The sequence below is a fragment of the Trichechus manatus genome, unplaced genomic scaffold (assembly GCF_000243295.1).
Source record: "Trichechus manatus latirostris isolate Lorelei unplaced genomic scaffold, TriManLat1.0 scaffold00164, whole genome shotgun sequence".
Classification (NCBI taxonomy): Eukaryota; Metazoa; Chordata; class Mammalia; order Sirenia; family Trichechidae; genus Trichechus; species Trichechus manatus.
Genome location: NW_004444100.1, coordinates 2,673,519 through 2,701,217, shown reverse-complemented (window position 1 = coordinate 2,701,217; position 27,699 = coordinate 2,673,519). Strand labels below are relative to the sequence as shown.

At 40.3% G+C, this 27,699-nt stretch overlaps 1 protein-coding gene across 1 annotated transcript in view; it reads left to right on the top strand.

Moving 5' to 3' along the window:
• BEST3 (bestrophin 3) overlaps window positions 1-22,776 on the top strand; it is a 42,987-nt gene extending 20,211 nt beyond the window's left edge. The window contains exons 6-10 of the mRNA XM_004386437.3: window positions 625-702; window positions 813-965; window positions 4,167-4,247; window positions 4,576-4,727; window positions 21,531-22,776. Of these exons, the coding sequence (XP_004386494.1) occupies window positions 625-702; window positions 813-965; window positions 4,167-4,247; window positions 4,576-4,727; window positions 21,531-22,482 (1,416 nt within the window). The 3' untranslated portion in view covers window positions 22,483-22,776. The remainder of the gene's footprint in view (window positions 1-624; window positions 703-812; window positions 966-4,166; window positions 4,248-4,575; window positions 4,728-21,530) is intronic.
• Window positions 22,777-27,699: the final 4,923 nt, after the last annotated feature.

The window sequence follows — 27,699 nt, the reverse complement described above, 5'->3', positions numbered from 1 at the left end:
TAAATAAAATAAAAAAATAGCCCCTGAATTAACATGAATCTGTTTTTCCCAGTCTTAGGTAATAACTTATGTGCAATAAGGGAAAAAATCAATGGACCCCCGTCCCTCCTGCTCCAAACAGAGATTTCAACATGACTGTTCTAAAGTCCCATTTGTGAGAGGAAAAGTCTAAAACGTATTTCCTTCTGTTTTCTAAGATATTTAGTAAGCATGTTTTAGAGAAAGAGAAACAAAAAATATTTTGCTTTCCACATTATTTATCAAAGTGGCTAGAAATTACTTATTTAAAATATTAAACATTGCCTTTCCATTGTCCCTTTGGACCAATAAACATGTCAGGAATTATGGATTAAATATAATAGGAAATATTTCTATAAAGTCTGGCTTATTTTAATATTTTAAGAATGTGTCCAAATGTATTCATCTTCATGCACATTGTTCAGTGATGTTCATTGTTTGTCATTTTTGGAAATTTCCCTATAGAATGTCCTTCAGGACAAATTTAGTAGGCTTGCATCATTTTACAGACATATTCATAAAAGATGTGCCCACATTCTGAATCCCAGTAAATATTCATTACCACACCTATTTTAGTAAACCGTGTTTTATCTGTTTTTGGATTAGGAAATGAACCGATACCGTTCTTGGTGCAGCCTCTTATTCGGTTATGACTGGGTTGGGATTCCGCTGGTTTACACCCAGGTATCAAATACTTTGCACGTGATTTTTGGTTTCCACTTGCCCACCTTGATACTCTAGCTTGCTGTGGGTGGCCAGCACTATGTTCTCACTCTGGTTTCTCCCTATTCCAGGTTGTCACTCTTGCTGTCTACACCTTCTTCTTTGCGTGCCTAATTGGACGTCAATTTTTGGATCCCACCAAAGGCTATGCGGGGCATGACTTAGATCTCTACATTCCAGTCTTTACTCTCCTACAATTCTTCTTCTATGCAGGATGGCTCAAGGTAGCCAGCAGTCTCAGTGCCTGAGACCTGCTCTGTAATCTTTGTCATGTTCCAAATGTTCCCACGCTGATCCTTTACTGAGTCTTTAGCAAATCATTCATTTAACATGTGATAGCTCAGAGATGTTTTATTTTTGCAGCCAACGATTAAAGTGACAGGGTTGTAGTGAGTGCTCCATAGCAGCTGTCTGAAGCAGCTCATTTATGCAGAGATTACAAGAAGAATACGCTTTCACGGCTATTGATTTTTTAAGTGTGTGCTCCCATTAGGATTACAATGATGTAATTAAAGCAATACACTGTACCTGCATTGATATTTTATACCACAATCAGCAACTAGGCAGAGTAAACAAGAAACCTTGTATATCATACTTAGGCGTTAATGGTTAGTACCTTGTTTCGGCTCAAGCCTGTAAAGAGTTATTTGCAGTTCTCTGGAATTCTACTAGGGGCCCCATAACGCTAAATGCATTACATTTTCAAAACCAGAACTGAGACCCAGAAAAGAATTAATCAGAGTCAAAACCAGAAGCACCAAGATTAATGATGATATTTGGTTTGCCAGGAAATTGAAAACAGGTCAGAGCAGTGAGAAAGGTTTGTCTAATTATCAGTGTAGGATTTTGTTTGGTCCCGCCACCACTTCTCCCCTCTCCCCTCGCCACCCCTCTCCCAAATGTGTGTATGTAAATATCAGGGGCCTGATTCTTTCTTGTATTATTTCTCTTTTGCCAACTTCCAAAAGGGAAGTATGTGATAGAAAAAAAAAATCTAAGCCAATGGCTCCATTATGTTAGTTGAAATTTAGTGACAGTTTGAAGATGACGGCAATAAAATGGAATTTTCAAATGTCTGACCTTCCTGACAGCCACATGCTGTGCACAGTCAAGGCCTTCCAGGTTAGGTCAGCATGTTCCCTGTAGATGTTTTTATTTTCATTGGTTTGGATCTGAACCAGGAAAAATAAATATGTTAGCATTTCAAATTTTACTCCAAAGAGTAAAGGCATGCTCTTTACAAATGGACAAAACATTTATAACTAGAGGACAGTGATTCTGGATTATTTTTACCCATTTAAGACAGAGAAAGAGCAAGAGAAACTAATGGCTCTCATTTCCCCTTACAGGACAAAGTAGACTCTACTGCTATAAACATCACATCACCACAACTGGCCCAAATGCTCAATCATTCTGGTCTTTTACTGCTTTTTCCCCTGAGCTGTGCTGAGCTCCTTATTCTTTGCTCTATGCCCACGTGAGGTGCTTGGCCAGCCTGTGAGGAACAGTTGGCAGTTCCTTCCGCCCATGCTTTCTAAAATATTAATATCCTTTTCCATTTATGAGATACTTTTAAAAGGCAAAATATGAAAAGACACAATCTCAGCTCTGTTAAGAGACAGGCAACCCTCGGAGAAGTGAGCTTTCCCACACCAACAGGTCGTGTCTCAATTTCTAAACAGCTGTTGCATGTTGACCATTCTGATAGTTATAAATCTTTTCAAAGTGAAGAAAATCCATCTTAACCTTATGAACAGTATATTACTCAGTTACTTGCTGGAAATATAGCCCCCAAGAAAGTAAAGTATATCTTTGTGAGATAGTCAATTCAGAAACGTAGGTGTCATTTTGGAAATTTAATGTACACTATGATAGCATAGGACCCCTGGTGGCGCAGTGGTTAAGCGTTCGGCTCTTAACCAAAAGGTCAGCAGTTCCAATCCACCAGCCACTTCTTGGAAACCCTATGGGGCAGTTCTACTCTGTCCTATAGGGTCGCTGTGAGTCGGAATCGATTTGATGGCAGCGGGTTTGGTTTTGGTGTTGGGTTTTTGGTTTTTTTGTTGTTGTTGTTGGTTATGATAGCATATGCAGGACTGACGCCATAAAAGTGAAAGTCTGATATAACAAAAATACTTTCAAGATGCAGCCTCTGACCCGTTTAATTTGAGCAACACCCAACCCTTGAAACTTGCAATAAAGGACTTCGATACGGATATTGCTGTGAAGCTGACTGCTTTGGAGCACAGGCTGTCCCTTAGAATAAGGGAGATGTGCTTCTCCAAGTAGATGGTTCTTAACGCTGGTTTTGCTTTGAAAGCTCCTGGGAGCTTTAAATAACCCTGATGCCTGAGCTCAACCCCACACCAGTTAAATCAAAATCTCTGGTGGGTAGGAGCCAGGCATCAGTTGTTGTTTGCTTGTTTGTTTTAAGCTCCCAGATGATTTAATATGCTGCCAAAGTTGCAAACCACTGCTCTAAGCCCTTTGATTTAAATCCTAAAAATAAGTGGGTGTTTTACTGAATGGTCTCAGACTCTAGAAACTCAACTAATCAAATCATACCTTTATATCATACACTTTAAAATTTTTCCCATTTCTCCAATGTAAACACACACACACACACAGTTCCAGACAATAATAATCAAAGGGAATTACTGAAAAGCAAGAATGACAGGTGAGTCATATTCAGCATATAAGAAGGCATTCAATTCTGGAAAATGGTAAGAACATTCAACATAGGCCGAATATTCGAAGATATGTGGTAAGAAGTTGCCTATACTTTTTCCCAGCAGGAAAACTAACTCACTGGTTAACAGTAAACCCTTTCAGTAAGACTAAACAGGATTCAAGTTTCAGTTTTATGACTTACTAGCTCTCGAAGTCATTCATTTAGCAATTATATCCAATAACTGTGAAATCTCTTTATATTATTTTCTTTAATAGGGTGTTGATTTCAGTCTTTCTTGGCCATTTAACCTTCCTCATATTTACACTCCATCTTGTCATCTGGGCCCTTATAAATTCCTTGAGAACAGAGGATATACCCCTCAAAAGGCCAAGCAGTGTCTTACATGTAATCTGTGCTCCTTCAATATTCATTGGTTTGATTGGTACCTGAAAATCAATAATTTCGCTCTTAAATAGTACATGCTTTCTCCTGTGGTATAGGGCCCGTATTTTCACTAGTTGAATAGACAGATCCATTTGGAGAGCATGCCTGTGCGGAGTACATCTTTCATGGTTTGAGAGTCTAGTTGCTTTGCTGATAAGTATCCGTGTCTGTCGAACAACCCACTCTCCTCCAAGCTTCATATCATGAAAGTAACAAAAAGAAGCAGAGAGTGAAACGCGGATCATTTTCGACCTCCATTCTTAGTCCTCACAAGCATCATGACAGATTCATTCTATGTTCTCAACTGCAGGTAGCTGAACAGCTTATCAACCCTTTTGGAGAAGATGATGATGACTTTGAAACTAATTGGTGCATTGATAGAAATTTGCAGGTTAGAGGAGTTTTTCTTTCCTTTACAAACAATAATAAACCATTGTCATGTGTAAAATCTAAGCAGGCTCTGAATTCAGGCTCTGAACTTCCTACTGGGGGCACGTGGCTTGACGAAGCAATTGTGGGCAGTTTTATGGCCCCACTTACCTCCATGGCCAAGTGCCCTTGTGCAGCAACACTGGTGTCAACCAACATGAACATTTGTATATTCACTCATTAAGACCGTGTCCTATCCCATTGCAAATCCCACCCACCCACGGGAACTTATTCCTTTTCTTTATACAATTCATATCTGAATTAGTCTAACACTATAACAATGATTTTAGGTCTCTCTTTTAGCTGTGGACGAAATGCACATGAGCTTACCCAAGCTGAAGAAGGACATTTACTGGAACGACTCTGCCGCTCAACCACCATACACACTGGCAGCTGCTGACTACTGCATACCCTCATTTCTGGGGTCAACAATCCAAATGGGGTAAGTGTATTTTTTTTTAATCTTCAATATGTAGGAAACGAGTAGATCACTGTTCTGATCTTTTTACACCCTGGACTTGAAGTTACTTTCATGACAGTTCTCAATTATTAATATCTTATACTTGCAGCCTTTTCAAAATTTTTGATATAATTAATAGGGTCAAGGGTATTAGAGAGTAAAGGGACTATAGTTTCTGGTTTAAGCATGGCGTGTTTTTTTTTGTTTTTTCTGGTTTAAGCATGGTATTTTTGGGGGGAGGGGGAGATATAATTTGCATTTTACTTTGCTTTCATACTATGGCAAAATTTTCCAGTAGTTGTGAAACTATCCTTTTTTTTTTTTTTTTTTCTACCAACTTGAAGAGTAGTTTAAATGACTGTCTTAATTAAATGTATTTTTTAACAAATGTTCACTGAGCACATACCTGGGCGGGCACTGTGTTAGGCTATTTAGAGAGCAGCTAATTTTAAAAAAAGGGGTAAGTTTTATCAAAAGTTTTCTCTAAGATTATAATTCAGTCCAACTACGTTCAGTATACAAGTCAGTCTCTGTTTAGTGGTTTTAACATAACAATCTGTCCCTGTGTACTATGAGTCTTAAATAAGTGGACTGAGGCCTGAAATAAATCATGCACAGTTCTTGAATAATTTTATTAAACCTGATGATTGTATTTGATTTTGGAGAAATGTGTGAATGTGGGGGAAACAAGTATATTTGCTGAAGGCAGATGCCACAGTTTCTAAGTAACTTAAAGAGGAGAATTTGGGCAAATTTAGAAAAGTAAAAAGAACCAAAAAAAAAAAAAATACATATATATATATAGTAGAAAAAGGGGAAACTTCCACAGCATTTTTCTTATAACTTTCGGCAAAAATGTGACTCGTTGCTCCTGAGGTCAGCTCTAAACAAACTTGTAAAATAGGTTTATGTCCTGTAGTTGCCTCCCTGTGACCTATTTTACCCTCTCCCTACTCCCCACTGCAGAGAGTTCTTCCTCTTCCTTCCCTGCTTGGATACCTAGCTTGAATCCTCTTTCCTATGTGGCTTTTCTTAGGTGGTGGTGGTGTTGTGTGCCATTGAGCCAATTCCTACTCATAGTGACCCCATGTAATAGAGTAGAACTGCCCCGTAAGGTTTCCTAGGCTGTAATCTTTACGGGAGCAGATTGCCAAGTCTTTCTCCTGTGGAGCAAGTGGGGGGTTTGAACTGCCAACCTTTCTGTTAGCAGCCAAGCACTTAATTGTCGCACCACCAGGGCCGCTATTTACTCTGAGGCAGATGTCTCCTAGAGGAGCCCTGGTGGCATAGTGGTTGAAGTGCTCAGCTGCTAACCAAAAGGTTGGTGGTTCGAACCCACCAGCTGCTCCATTGAAGAAAGATGTGGCAGTCTGATTCCGTAAAGATTTACAGCCTTGGAAACCCTATGGGGCAGTTCTTCTCTGTCCTATAGGGTTGCTAAGAGTCAGAATCGACTTGATGGCAGTGGGTTTGGAGCTGACTCCTAGTCCTCATAAATAATGGCTTGTGGCACTTCTCCTCCAAAGTGGCCTCTGAGGCTGAAAGCCCTTCCAGACCCAAAGAAATGGATGACTGAAAGTGGAATTTCAGGAGTTGTGGCAAATGATGAAAGGATTTAGGAGCCAAGAGATTTGCCTTGTAGCCCTCAATTAACACATTAGAGGAGGTTGCCTACTCCAGCACAGACTCACTTCTGCCTCTAGAGATGGTTCTAAGACTGGACCCTCCTGCCCAGGGCTTCTTCCAGACCAGGATGCTCATCCCTACCCCTAGCCTATTACTCAGTTTCTATGAATCATAATTTCTTGTTGCTTGCTCTTCTCAGCCTTTGCTAATGCATTCTGCAGTGGCAGAGCTTCTAGTACATCTGGCAATCTTCTCAATTTTTGAAATTAATAGGAAATGTTTTTCTGTGAGTTTGTTTTTAGATAATTAAATATTCTTTATCTGTCTTCCCACTCCCAACTTTGATTAATGCAAAGTGTATGAACATCTAGCTTGTAAAAGAAGAGACCAGCACCACTGATAGGTTCAGGGGAACATTGCGAGGACTCTATTTACACTGCAGATTCTGTGTATGCTCCACTTCTAATGTACATGCAGTTGTGTTTCCATTATGGTAAAGATTAGTCTCTTATTGTCTCAAGATTTTTATCTTGATCTATATTTTCATCCTATTTGCATAATTTTGCATTACTAAGTAAATGTCCATGTTCTTTAGAATGTATTAGAACATGCTTTTTTCTCTTATTTTTACATATAGTCACATAGAATTAGTGATTTACCAGACCTTGGAGAGAATATCTACTTCCAAAGATTACTGAGAAGATTAAATGAGATTGTAAATATAAAAGCATCCGGAGACTGTAATGTATTATGTAAATATAATGCATTATTATTATCAACTAGTGCAGGTCTCTTATTTGTGGATGACAAACTGAGAAAGAGAAAGATTAAACAAATCTATTTTTTATATTAAACTAACATCAGAAATTTGGGACAGAAAGTAAAATACCTAAGAGAAAACCTGGAGATAGGGGATCTAAGAATGCAGAAAAGATTACCAGTCATCAGAAAGAACTCCAGTTAAGATGGAGTATTTACTAGCATGGTGGTGAGAGGCATCAGCAAAGGCCAGATTCAACTGAGGGAGATTCTGAGATGTTTAACTGGACTCTGCTAGAACCAATTGATCAAAGAAACAATTACACAAAAGATCACGTGATCTTGATTTTCTGTGTAAATGCGGACCATTAAAGCAGAACCTCACAATCCAGGGAAAGTCACTGCAGGAATATAGGATTTGGAAAGCTGAAGGTTCACAGGAATGATCTCTCTGATCCATTAGTGTCAATTCTTCCCATGACTGGGTATTAGAAAAGATGTTTCCGGTTGCCTGTGACAGAAAACCAAACTAACTTAAGCAAAAAGAGTTTTATTAGGTTACATCCAGAGACTAGTCTAGCTAGTTGACTCAATACCACCAGGGCTCATGCTGCTCTCTCCATCTCTCAGTTCTGCTTTTCTCTACACTGGCTCTCCCTTCCTGATAACAAAATGGCAAGATGGTGACCAGCAGCTCTCGGCTCACAACCTGTCTTCTCAACAACCCCTATGGAAAGAGCACGTCTTTTTTCCAACACTAAAACAAAAGTACTGGATTTGAATTTAATTTGCTCTGATTGGCCAGGCTTGGCTAACATGCCCATTCCTGAACCAATCACTATTAACAGGGAGACACAATATTTTGATTGGCCAAGACATGTCATCGTTGGACAAAGGGGTGTGGTCCTAACCAACCATAGGGAGTAAGTTATTTCTCAACAAAAATCAGGTGCTATTACCAGAAGAAGGGTGAATGGCTTTGCTGGACTGGCAAAAATAATAGATGTCCTCTAAAATCATAAAAGATAATTCCCTAAGCATTGGATTGTTCACTCACCAAATACAAGGTCAGAGACAGGTGAGTGAGGCTCTCTGCAAGTGAAAAGCAAGGATTATTTTGTATCACAAGATGGCTTTGTTGATGATGGCTGATCCAGTGAATTAGCTCTTTGCATTGGGGTGGAAACCAGGGGTCAAAATACTGTGGAAGTAAGCTTTTCAGAAAAGTGCTTGCTGCTTGAGGAAACATATAAAATCCTTTCCTGGATGAATATATGTTTTACTTTCATATTCTGCTTAGGGTGTATATTCCCAGCCTGCTTAATTCGGAAATCACATTTCCCTTATCTTTTCCTATCAATGTTTCAAGTTTGTAGTCACAATCCCCATGACCCAAAAATTCTAAAATCAAGGCAATGCCCTTCAATAACTAAGCATAAGTACTATCCAAGGGCAACCTGAGAAATTACTCTGCCTCAAATTCTCTTTTACATTTGGCACACCATTCATTTCCACATAAAAAGGGAAGACAATTTCTTTGTTCTCTATATTCAGAAACATGTTCAATACACTGCCCTATTTTCTGTGCATTTACCAAGTATACATTACTAAACGGAAGTAAGTTTTTTTCCCCTTCTCCATCTCAAGTACAAATTTAAAATATCATGTTTTCCCTTGCAACTTCATATATGGAATTGACTCATTCATTTATTCAACTAAAATTTTTTCAGGGCCTACTATGGGGTGGATTCTATGCCAGATGCTAGAGATAGGCAATAATAATAATAATAAGCCCACTTTTAACCTCACAGACATGATAAGGAGATAAGTTATAATACAATGAGGTAAATTCAGTAATGGAGACATGCTCAGAGTCTTATGGGAACACAGTGAAGTCACACCTGGCCCAGCCTTCTTGGAGCTGGGGAGTCAAATACGCATCTTTAAGAATGAATTAGAAGCTAACACATGGATAAGAGTGAGGTGAGTCAGCAGAGGGTAGCTTCTAGGCCAGCATGAGCAAAGACAAAAAGGAATGATAGTGTATTGAGGGGAACAATTTGGTACGCAAAGCAGAAGTGCCAAGAAACGAGTCTGGGAGGGAGGAGAGGGAAGATTACAGAGGGTTTTATAGGTTGGGTAAGGGCTTCAGCCTTTATTCAAAGTTATTCAATGGTATGGTCACATTTGTGTTTTAGATAGGTTAGCCTAGGCAGCTGGCTGAAAGGTGGATGGCTGGGGATCAAATTAGAGCTAGTGAGACCTGTTACCAGGCTGGTTCGACAGGAGAGGATAAGTGCCTGAATTAGGGTGGTGTTTCTAGGGATACAGGCCATGGAGACGGCAGAAGAGACAGATTCTAGGAAGGAGAAGGAATTAAGAATGACTGGCTGAATGGTAATGAACTAAGGACAATAGAGAACATAAGGGCGGAAGCTGCCTTCAGGGAAAGACAGTGAGCTCCATTTTGTACAAGCTTAATTTAAGGTGTCTGGAAAATTCACATGGAGACGGCAAGCAGGCAGTGAGTACAGAACACAGTCTTGGCAAGAGAATGCATTTGATTGTTATCAGTACATAGGTGTAAACTTTTTTTAAAAAAACACTTATTATTATGGAAAAGTATAATAATATACAAAAGTAAAGAGAAAACTATAATAAACCTCCATGTACTCATCATCCACTTTCAATTTTCAAGTGCCAATCTTGTTTCATCTATATCCCATTCATCTTTACCTTCTGCCACCAATGGATTTTAATAAAGCAAATATAACCACAATACTATTTTTATGCTTAAATAACTAAAACAAAACAAAAAGAACACAATAATTTCTTAGTTCATTAACTCTCCATGGAAACCTCTTTTGAGAAGTCTGGATTGGGAGGAGACAGACCAGATAGTACCAGTAAGGTGCACGGAGTCAAGGCAAGGCTTTTGGGTTTTGTTTTGGGTGAGAGTGATGGCATGTTTTTTATTTGTTTTGCTTTATAACGTTTTAAAATGGGAGTGTCTTGAGCATGTTTAAAGGCAAAAGGAAACTTAACGCTCCTCCACCCTGCCACCATTTTTAGAGTTACTTGTTATAACCATTTATACTGAATTTCACCTTGCTGTTATGCCCAGGTCTTGTACAGTCAGAACCATTAATACTCCCTATGGTATTCACTGGAGTACTGTCCACTGTATGGCTTACAAACAAACAAAAATAAATAAACCCATTGCCGCCGAGTCAGTTCCGACTCATAGCGACCCTATAGGACAGAGTAGAACTGCCCCATAGGGTTTCCAAGGAGTGACTGTATGGCTAAGCATCCCTTTTATCAGAGGACCCATGTGAGACTTTTATCTCAGACATCAGTAGGAAAAAAGAAAGCTTTCCTTCTACTGGACAACTCTTACACTGTATAATTTTGGACTATGAATTTTATAACTAATGATGGTTTCCTTTTCATTTTGGGGAGGAGAGCTTAAGACCAAATTTGTAGGCTACCTTTAGTAATTCTGTGGGATTTTATGGCATGTATTTCTAGGTACTGTGTCTTGTCTCATCTTATTATTGTTCCTTGTTTTAGCTCCAGTATATTAGCCTAATTTTATATATTATTGCTTTGTGTGTGTTTTTGTAAGCTACCTCAAATTCTTTATCAGACGATGCAGTAAGTAATAAAGAAACAAACTGAGAACTCTGCTTGCTCTGAGAAAGGAAAGAAAAAAAAGACGGGCCAAGAGACAGGAGCTCAATGGAGACGGAGAGGGAAGACATAGGAGCGAGAGGGGCTGACAGAGCAAGGTCCTGGAGGAGCAGGGAGCAATGGCAAGGGGCTGGGGCTATCACCAGGAGAGAGACCTCAGCGCCTGAGCTACAGGGGAGGAGTCGAGGATGGGTGTGAAGTCAACAAACTCACAGCAAGGGGAGATGGTGCCTGTGTGTCTAATGAAGCCAGAAGCAATGTTCTCACCACATCCGATCATTAAAAACAAAAAGCTGTCTTTGAGTCAGTTCTGACTCATGGCGATCCCATGTGTGTCAGCGTAGAACTGTACTCGATAGGGTTTTCAATGGCTGAATTTTCAGAAGTCGATTGCCAGGCCTTTCTTCTGAGGAGCCTCTGGATGGACTGGAACCTCCAACCTTTCAGTTTGCAGCTGAGCTCATTAACAGTTTGCACCACCAGTGACTCCCATCCAATCATAATCATGTCTTATTCAAACCAAGTTCTATCAAGGCCCATCTTTCTCTGTCCAATCTGAGACCAAAAAGCCATTGTTTTAAAACTACATTTTATAAGTTCTAACAGCAAACCAGTGCTGAAGCTCCAGCTCCCAATCCTTGTATACCAAAAAAACAAACCAAACTCATTGTCAATGAGTAGATTCTGACTCATAGCAACCCCATAGGGTTTCCAAAGAGTGGCCAGTGGATTCAAACTGAAGACCTCTTGGTTAGCACGGAGCTCTTAACCACTGCACCACCAGGGCTCCAATCCTTGTATGGGGTATGTTAAAAAACAACTTCAGAATCAACACTTTAGATGAAAAAAGGTCAGTTGAAAATCTGAGTACCCAAAATAGCAATGCTTTCATGATTATACCAGTCTTGAGCATTTAATCAATAGTGATAATTATTGTATGGCCAGGAAGCTCTACTGAATAAGCCATCCTATAAATTAATTGAGAAGTGAAAAATCTTTTCCTGTTATCATGCCTGAGATCATTTCAGTTGAATGTGTTCAGTTTGTTATTTTGTCATAATATGGAACGCTTTCTTATCTGCTGTTTTAATTAAGGCATCTTTTCATTAGCTGGAAACCCTGGTGGCGTAGTGGGTAAGAGCTATGGCTGCTAACCAAAAGGTCAGCAGTTTGAATTCACCAGGCGCTCCTTGGAAACTATATGGGGCAGTTCTACTCTGTCCAGTGGGGTCGCTATGAGTCAGAATTGACTCGATGGCAACGGGTTTTTTGGTTTTTTCGTTAGCTTAACCACAGAGACACTATTAACCAAGGTTAAGAAAACACCCACTAGCAGCCAAAAGAAGAGTTGCCCATAAGATGTACAGCAAGAAAACACACCCAAGCCCTAAAGCGAAAATGGGTCTTCTTGGGGCAGTGGTAAACACTTATGCTTGATAAACATAACTTTACCAGAACAAACCCAGAATTCTAAAACTCAAGCCAGCCTTGCTGAAAATAAAAATTTGTAAAAACCAAACAAACAAAAAACAAGGTCCAGACCTAACCTGACACAGCTGGCTTGAGGTAGAACACTTATCTTCACATTATGCTGTCATAAATCGTTCAGAATTTTGTATTTTTTTTAAGTACTTGGGATTATCCATTAACACTAATGTTCAAGACTCTAAAGAATGGAACACAGCGAAGTTAACACCTAAAGTTTCATAACTACCTTTAATCCTATCTTGAAAATCAAAACAACAAACAGTAAAGCACGAATCCCCTAAGGGCATTTGAAGAGCCCTAATAATCAGCAACATCATGACAAATGGAGAAAAGATTGAAGTTGTCAAGGATTTCATTTTTTTTGGATCCACAATCAACACCCATGGAAGCAGCAGTCAAGAAATCAAACAATCCATTGCATTGGGCAAATCTGCTACAAAAGACCTCTTTAAAATGTTAAAAAGCAAAGATGTCACTTTAAGGACTAAGGTGCGCCTGACCCAAGCCATGGTATTTTCAATCACCGTATATGCATGCAAAAGCTAGACAATGAATAAAGAAGACCGAAGGAGAATTGATGCCTTTGAATTACGTTGGCGAAGAATATTGAATATACCATGGACTGCCAGAAGAACAAACAGGTCTGTCTTGGAAGAAGTACAGCCAGAATGCTCCTTAGAAGCGAGGATGGTGAAACTTCATCTCACATACTTTGGACATGTTATTAAGAGGGACCAGTGCCTGGAGAAGGACATCATGCTTGGTGAAGTAGAAGATCAGTAAAAATGAGGAAGACCCTCAAGTAGATGGATTGACACAGTGGCTGCAACAATGGGTTCAACCACAGCAACGATTGTAAGGATGGGGCAGGACTGGGCAGTGTTTTGTTCTGTTGTACGTAGGGTTGCTATGAGTCGGAAGCAATTCGATGACACCTAATAACAACAACAACAAACTATCCATCCGTAACACCTAAAGGGTTTGAAATTCTGGAGAAGAGAGTCTATCTGCTCATAAGATGATCACTCATGTGTGATATGAGGGCTTACACATGGCACTAAGGAGCCCTGATGGTACAGTGGTTAAGGGCTAGACTACTAACCCTAAGGTCAGCAGTTTGAAACCACCAGCCGTTCCACTGGAGAAAGAAGTGGCAGTCTGTTTCCATAAAGAAAACCCTATGGGATGGTTCTACTCCGTCCTATAGGTTCGTTATGAGTTGACCTTTTTTTTTTTTTTTTTTGCAATTATACATATTTGTATTTAGTGTGCACAAAGCATTTGATTTATAGACAGTAGGGCAGGAGTATTCTCAGTAATATTAGTTCAAATATACCAAAATGCATATTTTAGCAAACAAAGATTTCATTAAAGTGTGGTTAAAATGTGCTTCCAGATTGGTGTTTAATTCAGTAATCCTTTCTTAGCCAACTGTATTCAAATATTTTAGCTTTCCCCAGAAATACATAGTCTGACATATAGTATTGCATGCTTGTGTTATAAACAACCAAAAATATCTCAAATTCTGAATCACTAACTTCAACAAATATGTAATCTTGGAATATTGATTTTCACTTACTGTGACAGAAAGGAACGAGAGACAAAACCTCCCAAGGAGATGAATGTGCATTATATTCATAATTTTAGAACTTACTCAGGGATTCTTTCAGTGGGGTCACCATTGCTGCTCCATTGTCACCTTTTAAACTGTCAGAGGTATTCATGACTTAATTTTCTTTTGTAGCAAAACTTCTATAGAATACAACAGTGTGAGAAATGGTGATCATCTTACAAGCAGATAGACTTTTGGCCATAATTTCTTTTTTGTGTCAGGCAGCCAGGGGTGGGTGAGCATAAACAGGGTGGTGGCCTGAGGCTAGATATATCTCTTTGAGGGTGCATTAAGCCACTTCTTAAACCAGATTTTCCATAATCCTTCATCTAAGCCATCAGATCAGGCAGTAGAAGGGTTGCCAGCTCTAGGTGCAGCTTTCTGGGTTCAGAGTACCTCCCATGATGCTTACTAGCTTAAAACTGCCCACCAGAAAGGGAGCAAAGATGGGAGGACTACATGGATACAACATTCTGTACCACTGGGATTTCCTGGTAACCCTCAGCTCCGCACCTCCTAGCTCAGAGGATTACCTTGCCAGTCTTATAAATCCTTGGCTACAGCTTTGACGGGGATTCGGCAGCACAGGAGGTTAAAAAATAACAGCATTTGCCTCTAATAGGTTTGAAGAGAAGAGTAAATTTTGCTTTGTTCATGAATAAATGCTCCTCTCCGTGTGCCTCTGCCCTAATAGATTCTTAGGCAAATTATCAGCTCCCTCCAAGGTAATCACCTGACTTTGAATACACAGCAGTTTGGAAAACAATAAATCTGACATGAAAAGCAGAAATCATCATATTAAACATAATTTTCCTAAAGTCTTCATTTCAATTATGTTAAAATGACCTTTTACTGTTTGAATGTAAATTGTCAAAATAACACTTTTAAGCAAAAAATTGAAAGAAAGCAAGCATCATCTGGTTTTACTCTTCAATCTTTTGAAGTTCTATATTTACCTGATCACCCTAGTGAGAAGGGGATTGCTTTGCAAAAAGCTTGCTTTGGGAAAAATGCATTAAATCTTTCAAGTCATCAGGGTTATTTCAGTCTTTCCATATTAGACATATCCCAAGGAAATATGGAAGTCTGTTGACATCTTCAGCCCTGCTGTCTTCTGCCTCTCTTTTGTTATGGCAACAGGAGGTGAAGAGTGTTCTTCTGTAGCCTTGGCAAGCCCCAGCTCTTTTAAAGAATCTGGAATTAAATCACTGCTGCTTATGTCCTCAGATCTTTGTTATTTGAGAAGGAATGGAGACTGTGAGGCTAATGATTTTATAAGTGTTGTTGGTGCTGTTATTGGTGCTGTTGACTCAATCATAGTGATCCTATGTGATAGGGTAGAACTGCCCTATAGGGTTTCCAAGACCGTAATCTTTACGGGAGCAGATCACTAGATCTTTCTCCCATGGAGCTGCTGGTGGGTTCAGACCACCAACCTTTCAGTTAGAAGTGGGGCACTTAACTGTTGCGCCACCAGGGCCCCTTGGTTTTGTAGATACTCAGTAGATATTTGAAAAGTTTGGGTTTGTCTTTTTAACACTAGAGATTAAAATAAGAACACATCCCAATCCAGACATTAATTTGACACATAGAAATAATAATACCTGCTCTTGTGCCTTCTAGACTTTACTACAACCAACCAGCCTGGCTGGCTTAATATCACCTTTTGTCTCTCCCCAATCTATCTTTCTCCTGCCTTTCAAAAATATCCCACTATGTGGCACAACTTTTCTCACTCTCATTTTTTCTGGATTTCTGTATTGATGATTTATATTGTGCCGTCAATGTATACTGCAGGGTTTGTCAATCTATGGCAAATGGTACACCAAACTATATTGAGCAGCAAGGTCAGCGCAGTCCTGGCTCCGAAACCTGTACTGCCCGATCAGCCCAATCTTCTTTCCCTCTAATAACCCAGCTTCTTCCCATCCTAATATTTCCTCTCCATTTGACCCCATGCCTTCATCTTACCCTTAAGTGGCTGTTAAGCTATCCCTCCTAAGGTGTTCATTGTTAGGTGACAACTCTGAGGTGTATTCACATTTTTTAAAGGACACTCGTGAAGGTAAAAAAGGAATGACCTTCAGGCAGACACTCTGATTTCCTCTAACCATGTGTAAGAAGTCAATGATGATTTGGAAAACCACATCTGAAAGTTTGCCAGTCATTGACAGAGTCCTCTTTATATTTTCTACTCTTCACAGCTTTTCCACAGATATCACCCCATTTGAACTCCCAAACAACCTGTCAGGCATGTAGAGTATTGTGATCATTAGTATACAAAGTGTTGTTGTTGTTGTTAGGTGCCATCGAATCAGTTCTGACTCCTAGCGACCCTACAGGACAGAGTAGAACTGTCCCATAGTGTTTCCGAGGAGCAGCCGGTAGATTTGAACTGCCAACCTTTTGGTTAGCAGCCATAGCTCTTAACCACTATGCCACCAGGGTTCCAGTATACAAAGTAGGATACTATAAGCCAAAGAGAGTTTAAGTGAGTCCCCCAAGGTCATACAGCTAGTTAGTGTCAGGCTGGGCAGCAGCTCTCCTGGCTCTGCAAGCTCTCAAAATAAATCATTTTCATCACCACAGAGGCAATTCTCAAATTCCACCTTCTGGAAACTGATGGCTGCATGGCACTTTCCATGAATGTCCTCCTATCTCAAATTACCTGCCTACCTCAGTCCAAATGAGTTCCAGAACAAAAGACCTAAGTTTTTAAGCTGACCTTCTCTAATATATGACAATATAAGGAGAGCACTTAAGTTCTATCATATAATGTTTCAGCTATAATTGTTTTCGTGCCTTTTAAGTGGCATTATATTTGGACATCAGTACTGTACTTATCCTTTACTAAAGCTACATTTTAAAAATCAAATAAGAAAGAGCAGAAAGAATAAAAGAACCTAAAAGGTACATCTTAGCCTTTCCATTGGGAAATAATTTTTTATTCTATCTGTATGTGCTAAACTTTAAACAATTTTGTTCCTGAAGCACAGTTTTTGCTGTCATAATATTGAGAACCAAGTCGATCAGAGAAAGGAGAAGGGCATTGTGTGTTGGCAATGAAACCTTCCATCACTGGGACCTTTAGAAGAAAGGTCATTAGGTTCATCGCACTGGGGAGTTTTCCTACTGCTTTTTCATAGCCATAAAGACCTGGAGGGCATTATTTATCACTTCTGCATGAGACACAGAAAACCACCCCCAGATCACAGACCACAAGAGTTCTTCCAAAGACCCAGTTTCTGACTAAAGGCGTGGAAAGTTCTCAAGTCATAGTTCTTATCCAAAGCATTTCTGGGTGACAAAATTCATTAATGTTGCTTTTCACGTAGCTTGAGATTTTCATACGGGCAAAGCAAGCATCTATCTTTCTAGTTCTTTATTGAAAAAGAGTGAGTTTTGTACTCTGGCACCCTTCAGCTGCCCAAGGATCAAGGAGAAACAATCAAAGAATTATACCACACGAGTGTACCATGGCTGGTAATAACCAGAAAGAGTCTATTCTTGTCCCTTATCTCATTCAATCCTGTAAGTCACCTTGAAAAATAGGTATTATCCCCAATTTACAGATGAAGAAAGTGATTCATAGAGAGGAGAGGTAACTTGCTCAAGAACCCACACCTACTAATTGGTAGAGTCAGGTCCCTTCTCTACTTATCTAATTCCTACCTGTATCAAAGGAGCCCTGTTGGTGTAACGCTTAAGTGCTTGGCTGCTAATCAAAAGGTAGGCAGTTTGAACCTACTAGCCACTCCACAGGAGAAAAGACCTGGGGATCTGCTCCTGTAAAGATTACAACTTAGGAAACCCTATTGGGCAGTTCTACTCCGTCATATAGGGTTGCTATGAGTCAGAATTGACTTCATAGCACACTATAACAACACTCTATACAAAGTCCAGCTCAAAAACCTTGTTTTCCTGAGAAAGTCTTCAAACCATGATCAGAAATTATCCCCTGAAGTCATCTTTAAACAACTGTTTAGCTAAATTAGTAAAGAATGTTTGCCATGAGCATTTTGCTCTTTGAAAGAATTATCTATGAGACCAAATTGTCAACAGTAAATCTAAAGCATAGATGAGAAGTTTAGGGGGGTAGCGAGTCTAATTCAATGGTAGTGAAACAATATGGGTAGAGATAGTGAGAATGGTGATACAGCATGAAGAATGTAGTCAATGACATTGAATTGTACATGTAGAAATGGATGAATGGATATATGTTCTGCTGTGTATATTTTCAGCAATATTAAAAGAAAAAAACAGGCAGAAAATAAGTAAATAAAACCACCGATAGTAAAAAGGGGGAGGGGGACAATCTTTTCTGCAAAAGTAGATATCTATGTACATGCCTTATCTTCCTTTTTAAATTATAAGTTCCTTTAGGAGTTACACAATACCTAATACAATAAATTGTTCATGGTAGATACTCAGTAAATTTAGCTGGGTGAGTCAGTGGATAATCTCATGGGTCCACACCACAGACTCGTGAGGCAGATTCGCCAATGTCACGCCGTGAGTTAGGAGAACATTAGAAAGAGCACTAGCCTTATTTACAGTCTGTTCTTCCAACTTCTCTGTTTTTCTCCATTCTGTGACCCAGGGGCTTATTCCTCTTGCCTCAGCTGAATGGACATATCCAACACAGCAGTGCATAGGTAGAAAGTTTTGTATAATAATACATTTTTTTCTAGAACATTTTGAATAGTTTGTCTTTCTTATGAGGTTTTATGTTTAGAAGAAGTAGTTAAGGAAAACAAAGGCCAAATAAATACGCAAGATGCCAGATGGAGGACAGATACCTATCCTATAAGGAGAGATTCCCAACTCAACCTCAGATTCCCAGAGCGCATCCAGCATGGCAATCTTAATGAACAACTGGGCTTGTCCCTCCTCCGGTGTCCTCCCTCACTAAACGGATTCCTGTGAAGTGTGGCTGGAGATCTGACCTAATGAAACGAGCAGAGTCACCGAGGCCGCTGAAGCATGAGTCGGTATTTCTCAAGTCAATGTAACAGAATCTGAGCTGTGCATGGGAGGGTTGGGCCAGAAGGCTATCTGGTAGCCAAGGGCACTGCTGGGGCTTTAGAATAACAGCATAGGGCTGTAATGGGACCCCAGCCCAGGACATTTAGCTAGTTAATCATCTCAATTGCCCATCTTTTATTCATGAACACAGAAGAATGACGTTTGCTTTGGCTGCTCACTTTGCCCTTTCAGGTTATATCAGTATTATACTGTCCCAACTTTTTCCTTTATGTCACATGAAAAACACCAGGCAGAGTTAAAAGTTTCTTTTCACCATGATGTCAGTATGGACATTGAACTGGGACAGTCTGGTCACCGCTGCTCCCAGAGCCAGCGTGAGAAACATTTGTAGCTTAAGCACAGGGCTTAAGTAGTTCTTCGAATCTCAATAAGACTCTAAATCCACAGAGATGTGAGACAAATAACCAAGTAATCTGAGGCAGGAGTAGACTTTAGTATCAACTAGCCCTTATCATTGCCTCAATTGTCCACTTTATTTCAGCCTTAAGGAGCAGATTTAAAATGGCAGGATTATCTGTTTTATTTTTAAATGTTAAAAACAGAACAGGAAATTCTTAGCAATAGCAAATCCATTAAACTTAATTATAAGTGTAGCCCAACCACCAGTCCTCACCACCTCAACAAATATGCTCTTTTCACAGGTTCACAATTCTCCTTCCTTAATGGTAATGGAGCAGACAGAAATGCAAATAATTGACCAGATTGTTTACTTATCAATATTCCGAAATTACCTCTGGGCAAGAATTGTATTTTATTCATTATTCTGCCCCTGGAGTCGAATCATCACTTGTCGTTGTTGTTGGGTGCCGTGGAGTCAATTAGAACTCATAGTGTCGCTATGTAACAGAGTAGAACTGCCCCATGGGCTGTAATCTTTACAGAAGCAGATCACCAGGCCTTTCTCCCACAGAGGTGCTATGGAATAGATGATATATAAACAGGATTTGCAGTTAGACCTCTAGGTTTAGCCCTCACTAGCTATGTGGGCTTAATCTCCCTGAGCCTCAGTTTCCTCACCTGTAAAATGTGAATAATAATAATACCAACTCAGAGCATTGTTGTGGTAATCAAATGAGTTAATGCATGCAAGATGCTTAGCTGGCCCACAGTACATAGTCAATAAATGATAGCTGTTATTTGCATTCTCTTCTGAATTTAGCTGTGATCCATTGTTTGGGGAAGTTTTGTGGATGCTGGGGAGACAAGACCCTTAGTTCACCTATAATACAGGAGAAAAAAACACATACAATATCTTTTTTTTTTTTTCATTTTATTGTCAAAGTCTCTAGATCAGTGATTCTCAAAGTGTGTTTGGGGCCCTGGTGGCGCAGTGGTTAAGTGTTTGGCTGCTAACCACAAAGTTAGCAGTTTGAATCCACCAGCTGCTCCTTGGAAACCCTATGGTGCAGTTCTATTCCGTCCTATAGGGGCGCTAGGAGTCAGAATCAACTCCACGCAACAGGTTTAGTTTTTTTTTTTGGTTTAGGGATCCCTGTAAGGAGCACTGGTGGCACAGTGGTTAAGCGCTCAGCTGCTAACCAAAAGGTCAGTGGTTCAAACCCACCAGCAGCTCCTCAGGTGAAAAGACCTGGCAATCTGCTCCCATAAAGATTTCAGCCTAGGAAACCATATGGTGCAGGTCTACTGTGTACTAGAGGATCACTATGTGTCAGAATCAACTCAGTAGCACACAACAGCAACAGGGATCCCTGAACCCTTCCAGGCTCCTATGGTCAAACCTATTTTCGTTATAACACAAAACCTTTCTGAGAACAGTAAATCAAAATGGCCAGTTATGCCAGGCACAAACCCTGACAGAAGAATAGAGAGTTTTCAAAGTGTTCTAACTGCAAAAATGTTCCCAAAGAGAACCATGTGACAGTTAAAAATGTTTCTAACTGACCACACCAAAACAACCAATTCCCAAACAATGACAGAAAGACCCTTGCTTTGTAAGGCCCTGCGTTCGATTAAAGACATACTGAAGATCCAATCATTATAACTTCCCAACTGGAAATCTCCTAACTGCCTTTAAAAACCTGTACTCCAGCTGCTTGAGCGAGCCCCTTTTTGGACACTCCCTGTTTTCCAACACCTAATCACTCAATAAACCCTGTATATTCTAGTTGACTTGTTAATCAAATTTCTTCTTTCAATAAACTAACATGTTATTCGCCTCTTTCATTCTCATCCTTCCACCAGCGTAAGGTGGAGTTTTCCAGAGACAACACGATGCATGATGATGTCATCACATAACAGCTAACGGAATGTGTGCTTATCCATTCTTGTGTTTTTGAAACTTCTAAGTGATAATTTATAATATATGAAATGTCCACAGATACAACCTACATAATTTTGAGGTCCTCAGTAATTTTTTAAGAGTATAAAAGAGTCCTGAGACCAAAAAGTTTGAGAATATCTGCTAGGCAATCTCAAGTGAAAGTATCATGCCCCCATTTCAAAATCTGCAATGGGAAAATACCAAGCTCTTAGCTTTGAGTCTCTGCCCTGAAGGCAACCCCCTGAAGCTGCTCTGTCTCTATTTTGTCGCTATGTTTCAGGCTATCTGAGTCCGAATTTCCGGGCGAGGAGTGGCTGTGGGATTATGAGAAGCACGGCCATCGTCGTTCCGTGATCAGAAGAGTCAAGAGGTTCCTGAGTGCCCACGAACACCCCTCCAGCCCTAGAAGGAGAAGCTTTGGGAGGCAGGCCAGTGACAGCTCCACATTCCTCCCGCCAGGTGACCTCAGCCCAGCCAGGGATCTGCTGGACGTGCCCCGGAGAAATCCCCACTGGGCCTTACCAACCCAGAAGCAGTCCTACTCCCTGGAAGAAGGCCCCAAGCTGAATTCCAGCATGGGAGAACTGTCTACAATCAGGGAAACCAGCCAGACAAGCACTTTACAGAGCCTGACCCCTCAGTCTAGTGTGAGGGCCTCCCCCCCCAAAATGCCACAGGTCCCCGAGGTATTGATCACATCAGCCAAGGTGCCAGCGCCCAAGTCAGATGGCCACCACCATGATTCCACTGCTTCCCTCTTGAACTTTGAGTTTACCGGGGTTCAGTCAAGCAGTACTGGGCAGCAGGAGGACCCTGCAGGTTCGATCCTATCCCCCCCAGAGAAGGGTACACCTCCTAGGGGCCCCAGTCCCCAAACTGTTTCAGCCAAAGCTGAGGGAAATACATTCAAGTTTGCTTCTGAGGAAGACCCTGATGATAATGACAGGTTCTTGAAAAGGTGGAGCCTCCCAGGATGCTGGGAGTCCAGCCACACCTTCCTGGCAGGCCTAAATCCAGATCCCGCAAGCCCCGAGCCTGCCCTTTTACTCCATACAGAAATGTCCCCAGAGACCAGTGGAATCAACATTGTGGCCAGCTCTCAAGTCTCTCCTGATATGCTGTACTTAATAGAAAACCTGGACACCAAGGAAACAGATATCATAGAGTTTAACAACGAACAAACTGAGGAATCACCCAAAGGAATGCCAGAAAGTTCTAGGACTTCGTCCTAGCCTAGATTCTTATTTTCCCAAGTTTAACATTAGTCCCAGAACATATCTGGGGCTGGTCAAGGCAATAGTTTTTTTTTTTTTTTTTAATTATCACACTGTATAAGCTACTTAAAACTTTGAGGGCATTATGATCCTGACTTTCTGAAAACTAAGAAAATTAAATACATTCATATCACAGAGTAGGTTTCATGGAAGTTATACAGACCATTATGATGTATCTTAACCAAACAAGGAATCTTAAAAATATATATGTGACACATATTCATAGATTGTTAGCTTTGGAAAGAACCTTATGCACCTATTCCTCATTTATCGACTATCTCGTTATCTGACATTTCGCATTTATGACAATAGTAAAAATCTACTATCCGACTATTTTGCGCATTAACAATGTATGTCTGACAGTAACAAACACCAAGGTGCAAGACGAAAGTAACACTGGCTGTGATGGTCACAGTTATGTGTCAACTTGGCTGGACCATGATTCTCTATAGTTTGGCAGTTATGTAATGATGTAATTTGGTAGTTATGTAATGATGCAGTCATCCTCCATATTGTAATTTTTTGTAATTTGTTATGGTCCATTTTCACATAACAACCTAGACTTTGGAACCTAACCATGTCGATAAGTGAGGAGTGACTGTAGATTGTTGTCCAACTTCCTTGTTTTGCCAATAAGGAAACTGAGGCCTGAGGCCCAAACACAAAGGATTCTCTCTCTCTCTTTTTTTTTTCTCTTTGTCTTTCTTTTTTTCACTTATAAAGACAAGGAGATGGATCAGATAATGCCTCAAAGACCCCTTTCTTATAACGATTCTTTGTTCGAGGCTTTCTAATCATCTCACTCTTACTTTCAATAACTATTTATTATCATTTCCTAATTCTTAACCTTTATCAGCTTCAGAAAATTTCATCTTTCTTCAGTTTCCTCCTCAACTTTCAGGTCTTCATATTTCTCTCTTTCACTTTTATTCTCTTATCTTTTTTCCCCTCCCTTCTCCCTAGTCTTGCTCCTTCTGTAATGACTAAAGTCCCACCTATCAGGTTGTAATACTTTCTCTTGCCAACTCTGCTGCTTACTTCTTGTCATGCTTTAAAAAAAAAAAAAAGCCATTGGCAAAATCTCCCACAGAATAATCAAAGGTGTCCACAAATCCAGCTTGGTACACCCTCAGCCTAGCAGTGGAAGGGGCATAAGAGTCGATAGTATCTCATTACACCCTCAGCAGCCATTGCCTTTTCTTACGCTTCCACTCTTTGCTTGAACACTGGAGGAGATGAAGCCAAAAGGGCACAAAATGTATATAAGCAAACACTATGGAATCAAAGGATAGTATACCTTCAATCTGTTTAACCCAAAATCTTAAACAAATATCCCAATCATGTCACAACATGGGACCAGTTACTGTGTCTACAAAGTTGTTTGGGACAAGGTAGGATGTTGGAGCTGGGAGGTTAAGGGGGTCCAGGACTACATGATGGGGATCAGACATTGACTATCTTCCTCCAAGGAGCTCTTGGGTTAGCTGTTAGTTTGAGGATCCCCAACTTTGTCTGGAAGGTCATGTCTTATGAATGCTGCTCTCACTATCTCTGTCATATGATGAAGCTTGAATACATATGACTTAAATAAAATCATAACGACAGCCATCATTTATTGAATGCTCACAATGTTCCAGGCAGCAGTGCGTAATGTTTGCAGATAACCTCACGGATCTTCACAAGAATCTTATGAGGTGGATATACTATTGACTACATTTTAAAGATGAGGAAAACAGGTTTTGGAGAAAATAATTTGCCTAAAGTTACATAACCAGGAAACATGCTAGTTTGGATTCAAACCCAGGTTTATCTGACTCTTAACCACTGTGCTCACTGTGCTTCCTCTCTGATATGCTATCTGTAAGGCCCTGAATCTGCCAGCAAGATGCCCAGAATTTCAGAGGCTGCCGCAGGAGAGCCACATCATAGGTTCATGCTGAACCTCTCCAGCTTTGGAGGCCTCTCTGGGTCTTCCCAGCTTAAGTCTACCAGTGTGTCTTTTACGCATTCATAAAGGAGGGCACTGCTCCAACTTTCAGGCTCAACCATGGTCCTCTTCATTTATTGTCACAGCAGAAATTTGGAGGGACACTTCCTTCCCCTCCCCAACTCCTCCTGATATTCAGTGTTATAATTAGTACATTTTCACAGGAACTCATATCCAACTGGGCACCTCTGGGCACAATGGAAATGACATTTACTTTTACTGGCTTTTCTCCAAGGGCTAAATATCAATAATACTAAAAAAGATGGTATACACTGATGATTCTTTATGTGGGTTGATAGTGTCACACACCCGTTGCAGTCGAGTCGATTCCAACTCATAGCAACCCTATAGGACAGAGTAGAATTGCCCCATATGGTTTCCAAGGAGCAGCTGGTGGATTCGAACTGCTGATCTTTTGGTTAGCAGCCGAGCTCTTAACCACTGCGCCACCAGGGCTCTTTTGATACTGTCACCACCTGGGAAAACACATATTCCTGAAGCATATGTACAGACTATGGAATCAATTCCTACCTAATATAACACTTCTAAAAGGCAGGAACCCTAATCTTTTTCCAGTCACCAGCCTCTTAATGCTATTTTCTTGCGTGGTTCAACTTAAGTCCCTGTTCTCTTCTCTTTGGCTGTATCTGTTGCTCAAGTTCAAGTAAGTTTCTTCTTAGCTGCTTTTGAAATATAATCATTTTTTTGTTCTTAAGTCCAAGGTGATAAATTATACACAAATAGAATCATACATTTTGTAGAGGACTAGTACTTTAATCATTTATCTCTGTTTTCGTCCATCCCTTATACACCTTTGTCCAGAGAACTACTTAATTCCCTCAATATTTCTTTAAAATCTGAGATTGACTTCCCATTTTCTCCTTGCTAGAAACTGAGTAATGACCCATTCGCTGAGCATATACAGTTGAATTCATCTATGAATTCAAGGCAGCAATTGCCCAGAGCAGATGAAGAAATTCTGTATTCATTCTGAAACAAGTTTTTTTTTCAACCAATGCAGACCAAACTTGCAAAAGCAAAATGATTTCTTCTCATTTACTTAATTTCATTGTCTGCTTAACCCTGACCTCTAGAAACATCCACCACATGGACAAATGGTCGCATGGCCTGGTGGCTTTGTCTTTTTGGCTTGTCAGTGCCAAGAACAGGCTCAGCTCTGTTCTGCATTAAATAGAATCCACAATCCAGAGAGTACAGTAAGCCCAAGCCCTGTAGGTTGCATTCTCTCCCCTCCCATCTCCAGAGATAACTCTGCTCTGATACTGGTGCCCAGTATTCAGTTAGGTAAAAGCCCACTAACTTTTTCCCTATAATCCAAGAATTTAGGAATGACTGGCCCCTGACAAAACAAAGAAGGCTGCTCTCTCCCTCTGCTACAGTCCCATCAATTTCTTTACTCATCACCTCCAACACTCCGGGGTCTCAGCATCCACTCTCAGCCTAAGCTATAGAAAACATTTTTTAAATGGAATGTAGAAATGTAAAATTTACCATTAGTTTAAAGAAAAGACTCACTTTCACACATACCCCTTTTTCAAGGTTTCCTGTAGCTTCCTCCTTCTCCAGAGAAATTGATTCAATTCTCAGTCATGTTTCTGAGACCTCATTATCATAAAATCTACTCCCTAAGGTTCTACTGAGCCAGGTGGCCATGTGGTGTCATGGAATAAGTACTACAAATTCGGCATGCGAATTCCCTCTTAGCAGCTTTATGAACTTGAACAAGTCCCCGTCCTCTGAATCCCATATTCGCATATATAAGATGGGCCGCCCTTTGGATCATTTCACTGGGCCATTGTGCGGAGTCATTAGATAGTTTGTGTGAAAAGGAGGCTGAGAACCCCACTCAGAACCATATGGATGATGGATGATTAGGGCTTGCTGCTCCCATGCATTCACAATAACTTTCCACCTTTAGTCATCTGCTTTTCAGAATCCCCTTATTCTCCAGGACTCTAATCTTCATTCAGGAAGTTTTTATTCTAGCACACACAGCATTAAGCTCCCAGTTTATTAATCTTGTCGTTTCTTTTTGGGCTTCATATTTTTTTTCTTTCACATGCTTCCAGACTCCTTCCCCATCTTCCTTTCTCCACTGTGTTTCATCATTCCTTTCACTCCCCACAATATCCCAGGCCTCATCACCATGGTGATGAAGTCCTCCCCTAACCCGTCATGTGTATCATCAAAATGTAGAACTAGAGAAAAAGCAGTTGCTCTTGTTCTTTCCACTATAAATCTAGAGGATTTAGAATCCCTAGTTTGAAGTAGATGACCCTCTTAGGGCATCTAATCTCCCTACACCTGATCATGTATCAGTTAATTAAAAATAATGACTACAACTGTAAAAACCCCTCTGCAAGAGTCAAACTAGAATCTAATTTCACTTGCTCTTCCAACATCACAATCATCATCTACATGAGCAACAACAAACATTTTCTGATGTGCTATGGTATTAGCAGTAATGTTGTTGTTGTTAGGTGCCATTGAGTCGGTTCCGACTCATAGCGACCCTACGCACAACAGAACGAAACAGTGCCCAGTCTTGCGCCATCCTCACAATTATTGGTATGTTTGAGCCCATTGTTGCAGCCACTGTGTCAATCCATCTTGTCAAGGCTTTTTCATTAAGCCTCTCTTTTACTAAGCATGATATCCTTCTCCAGGGACTGGTCCCTCCTGGTAACATGTCCAACGAGAGACGAAGTCTCACCATCCTTGCTTCCAAAGAGCAATCTGGCTATATTTCTTCCAAGACAGACCTGTTCCTTCTTCTGGCAGTCCATGATATATTCAATATTCTCTGCCAACACCGTAATTCAAAGGCATCATTCTTCTTCAGTCTTCCTTATTTATTGTCCAGCTTTCACATGCCTATGAGGTGATTGAAAATATCATGGCGCACCTTCGTCCTCAAAGTGACATTTTTGCTTTTCAACTTTTCAACACTTTAAAGAGGTCTTTTGCAGCAGATCTGCCCAATGCAAGACACTGTTTGATTTCCTGACTGATGCTACCATAGGCGTTTATTGTGGATCCAAGTAAAATGAAATCCTTGACAATGTCAATCTTTTCTCTGTTTATCATGATGTTGCTTATTGGTCCAGTTGTGAGGATTTTTTTTCTTTATGTTGAGGTGTAATTCATACTGAAGGTTGTGGTCTTTG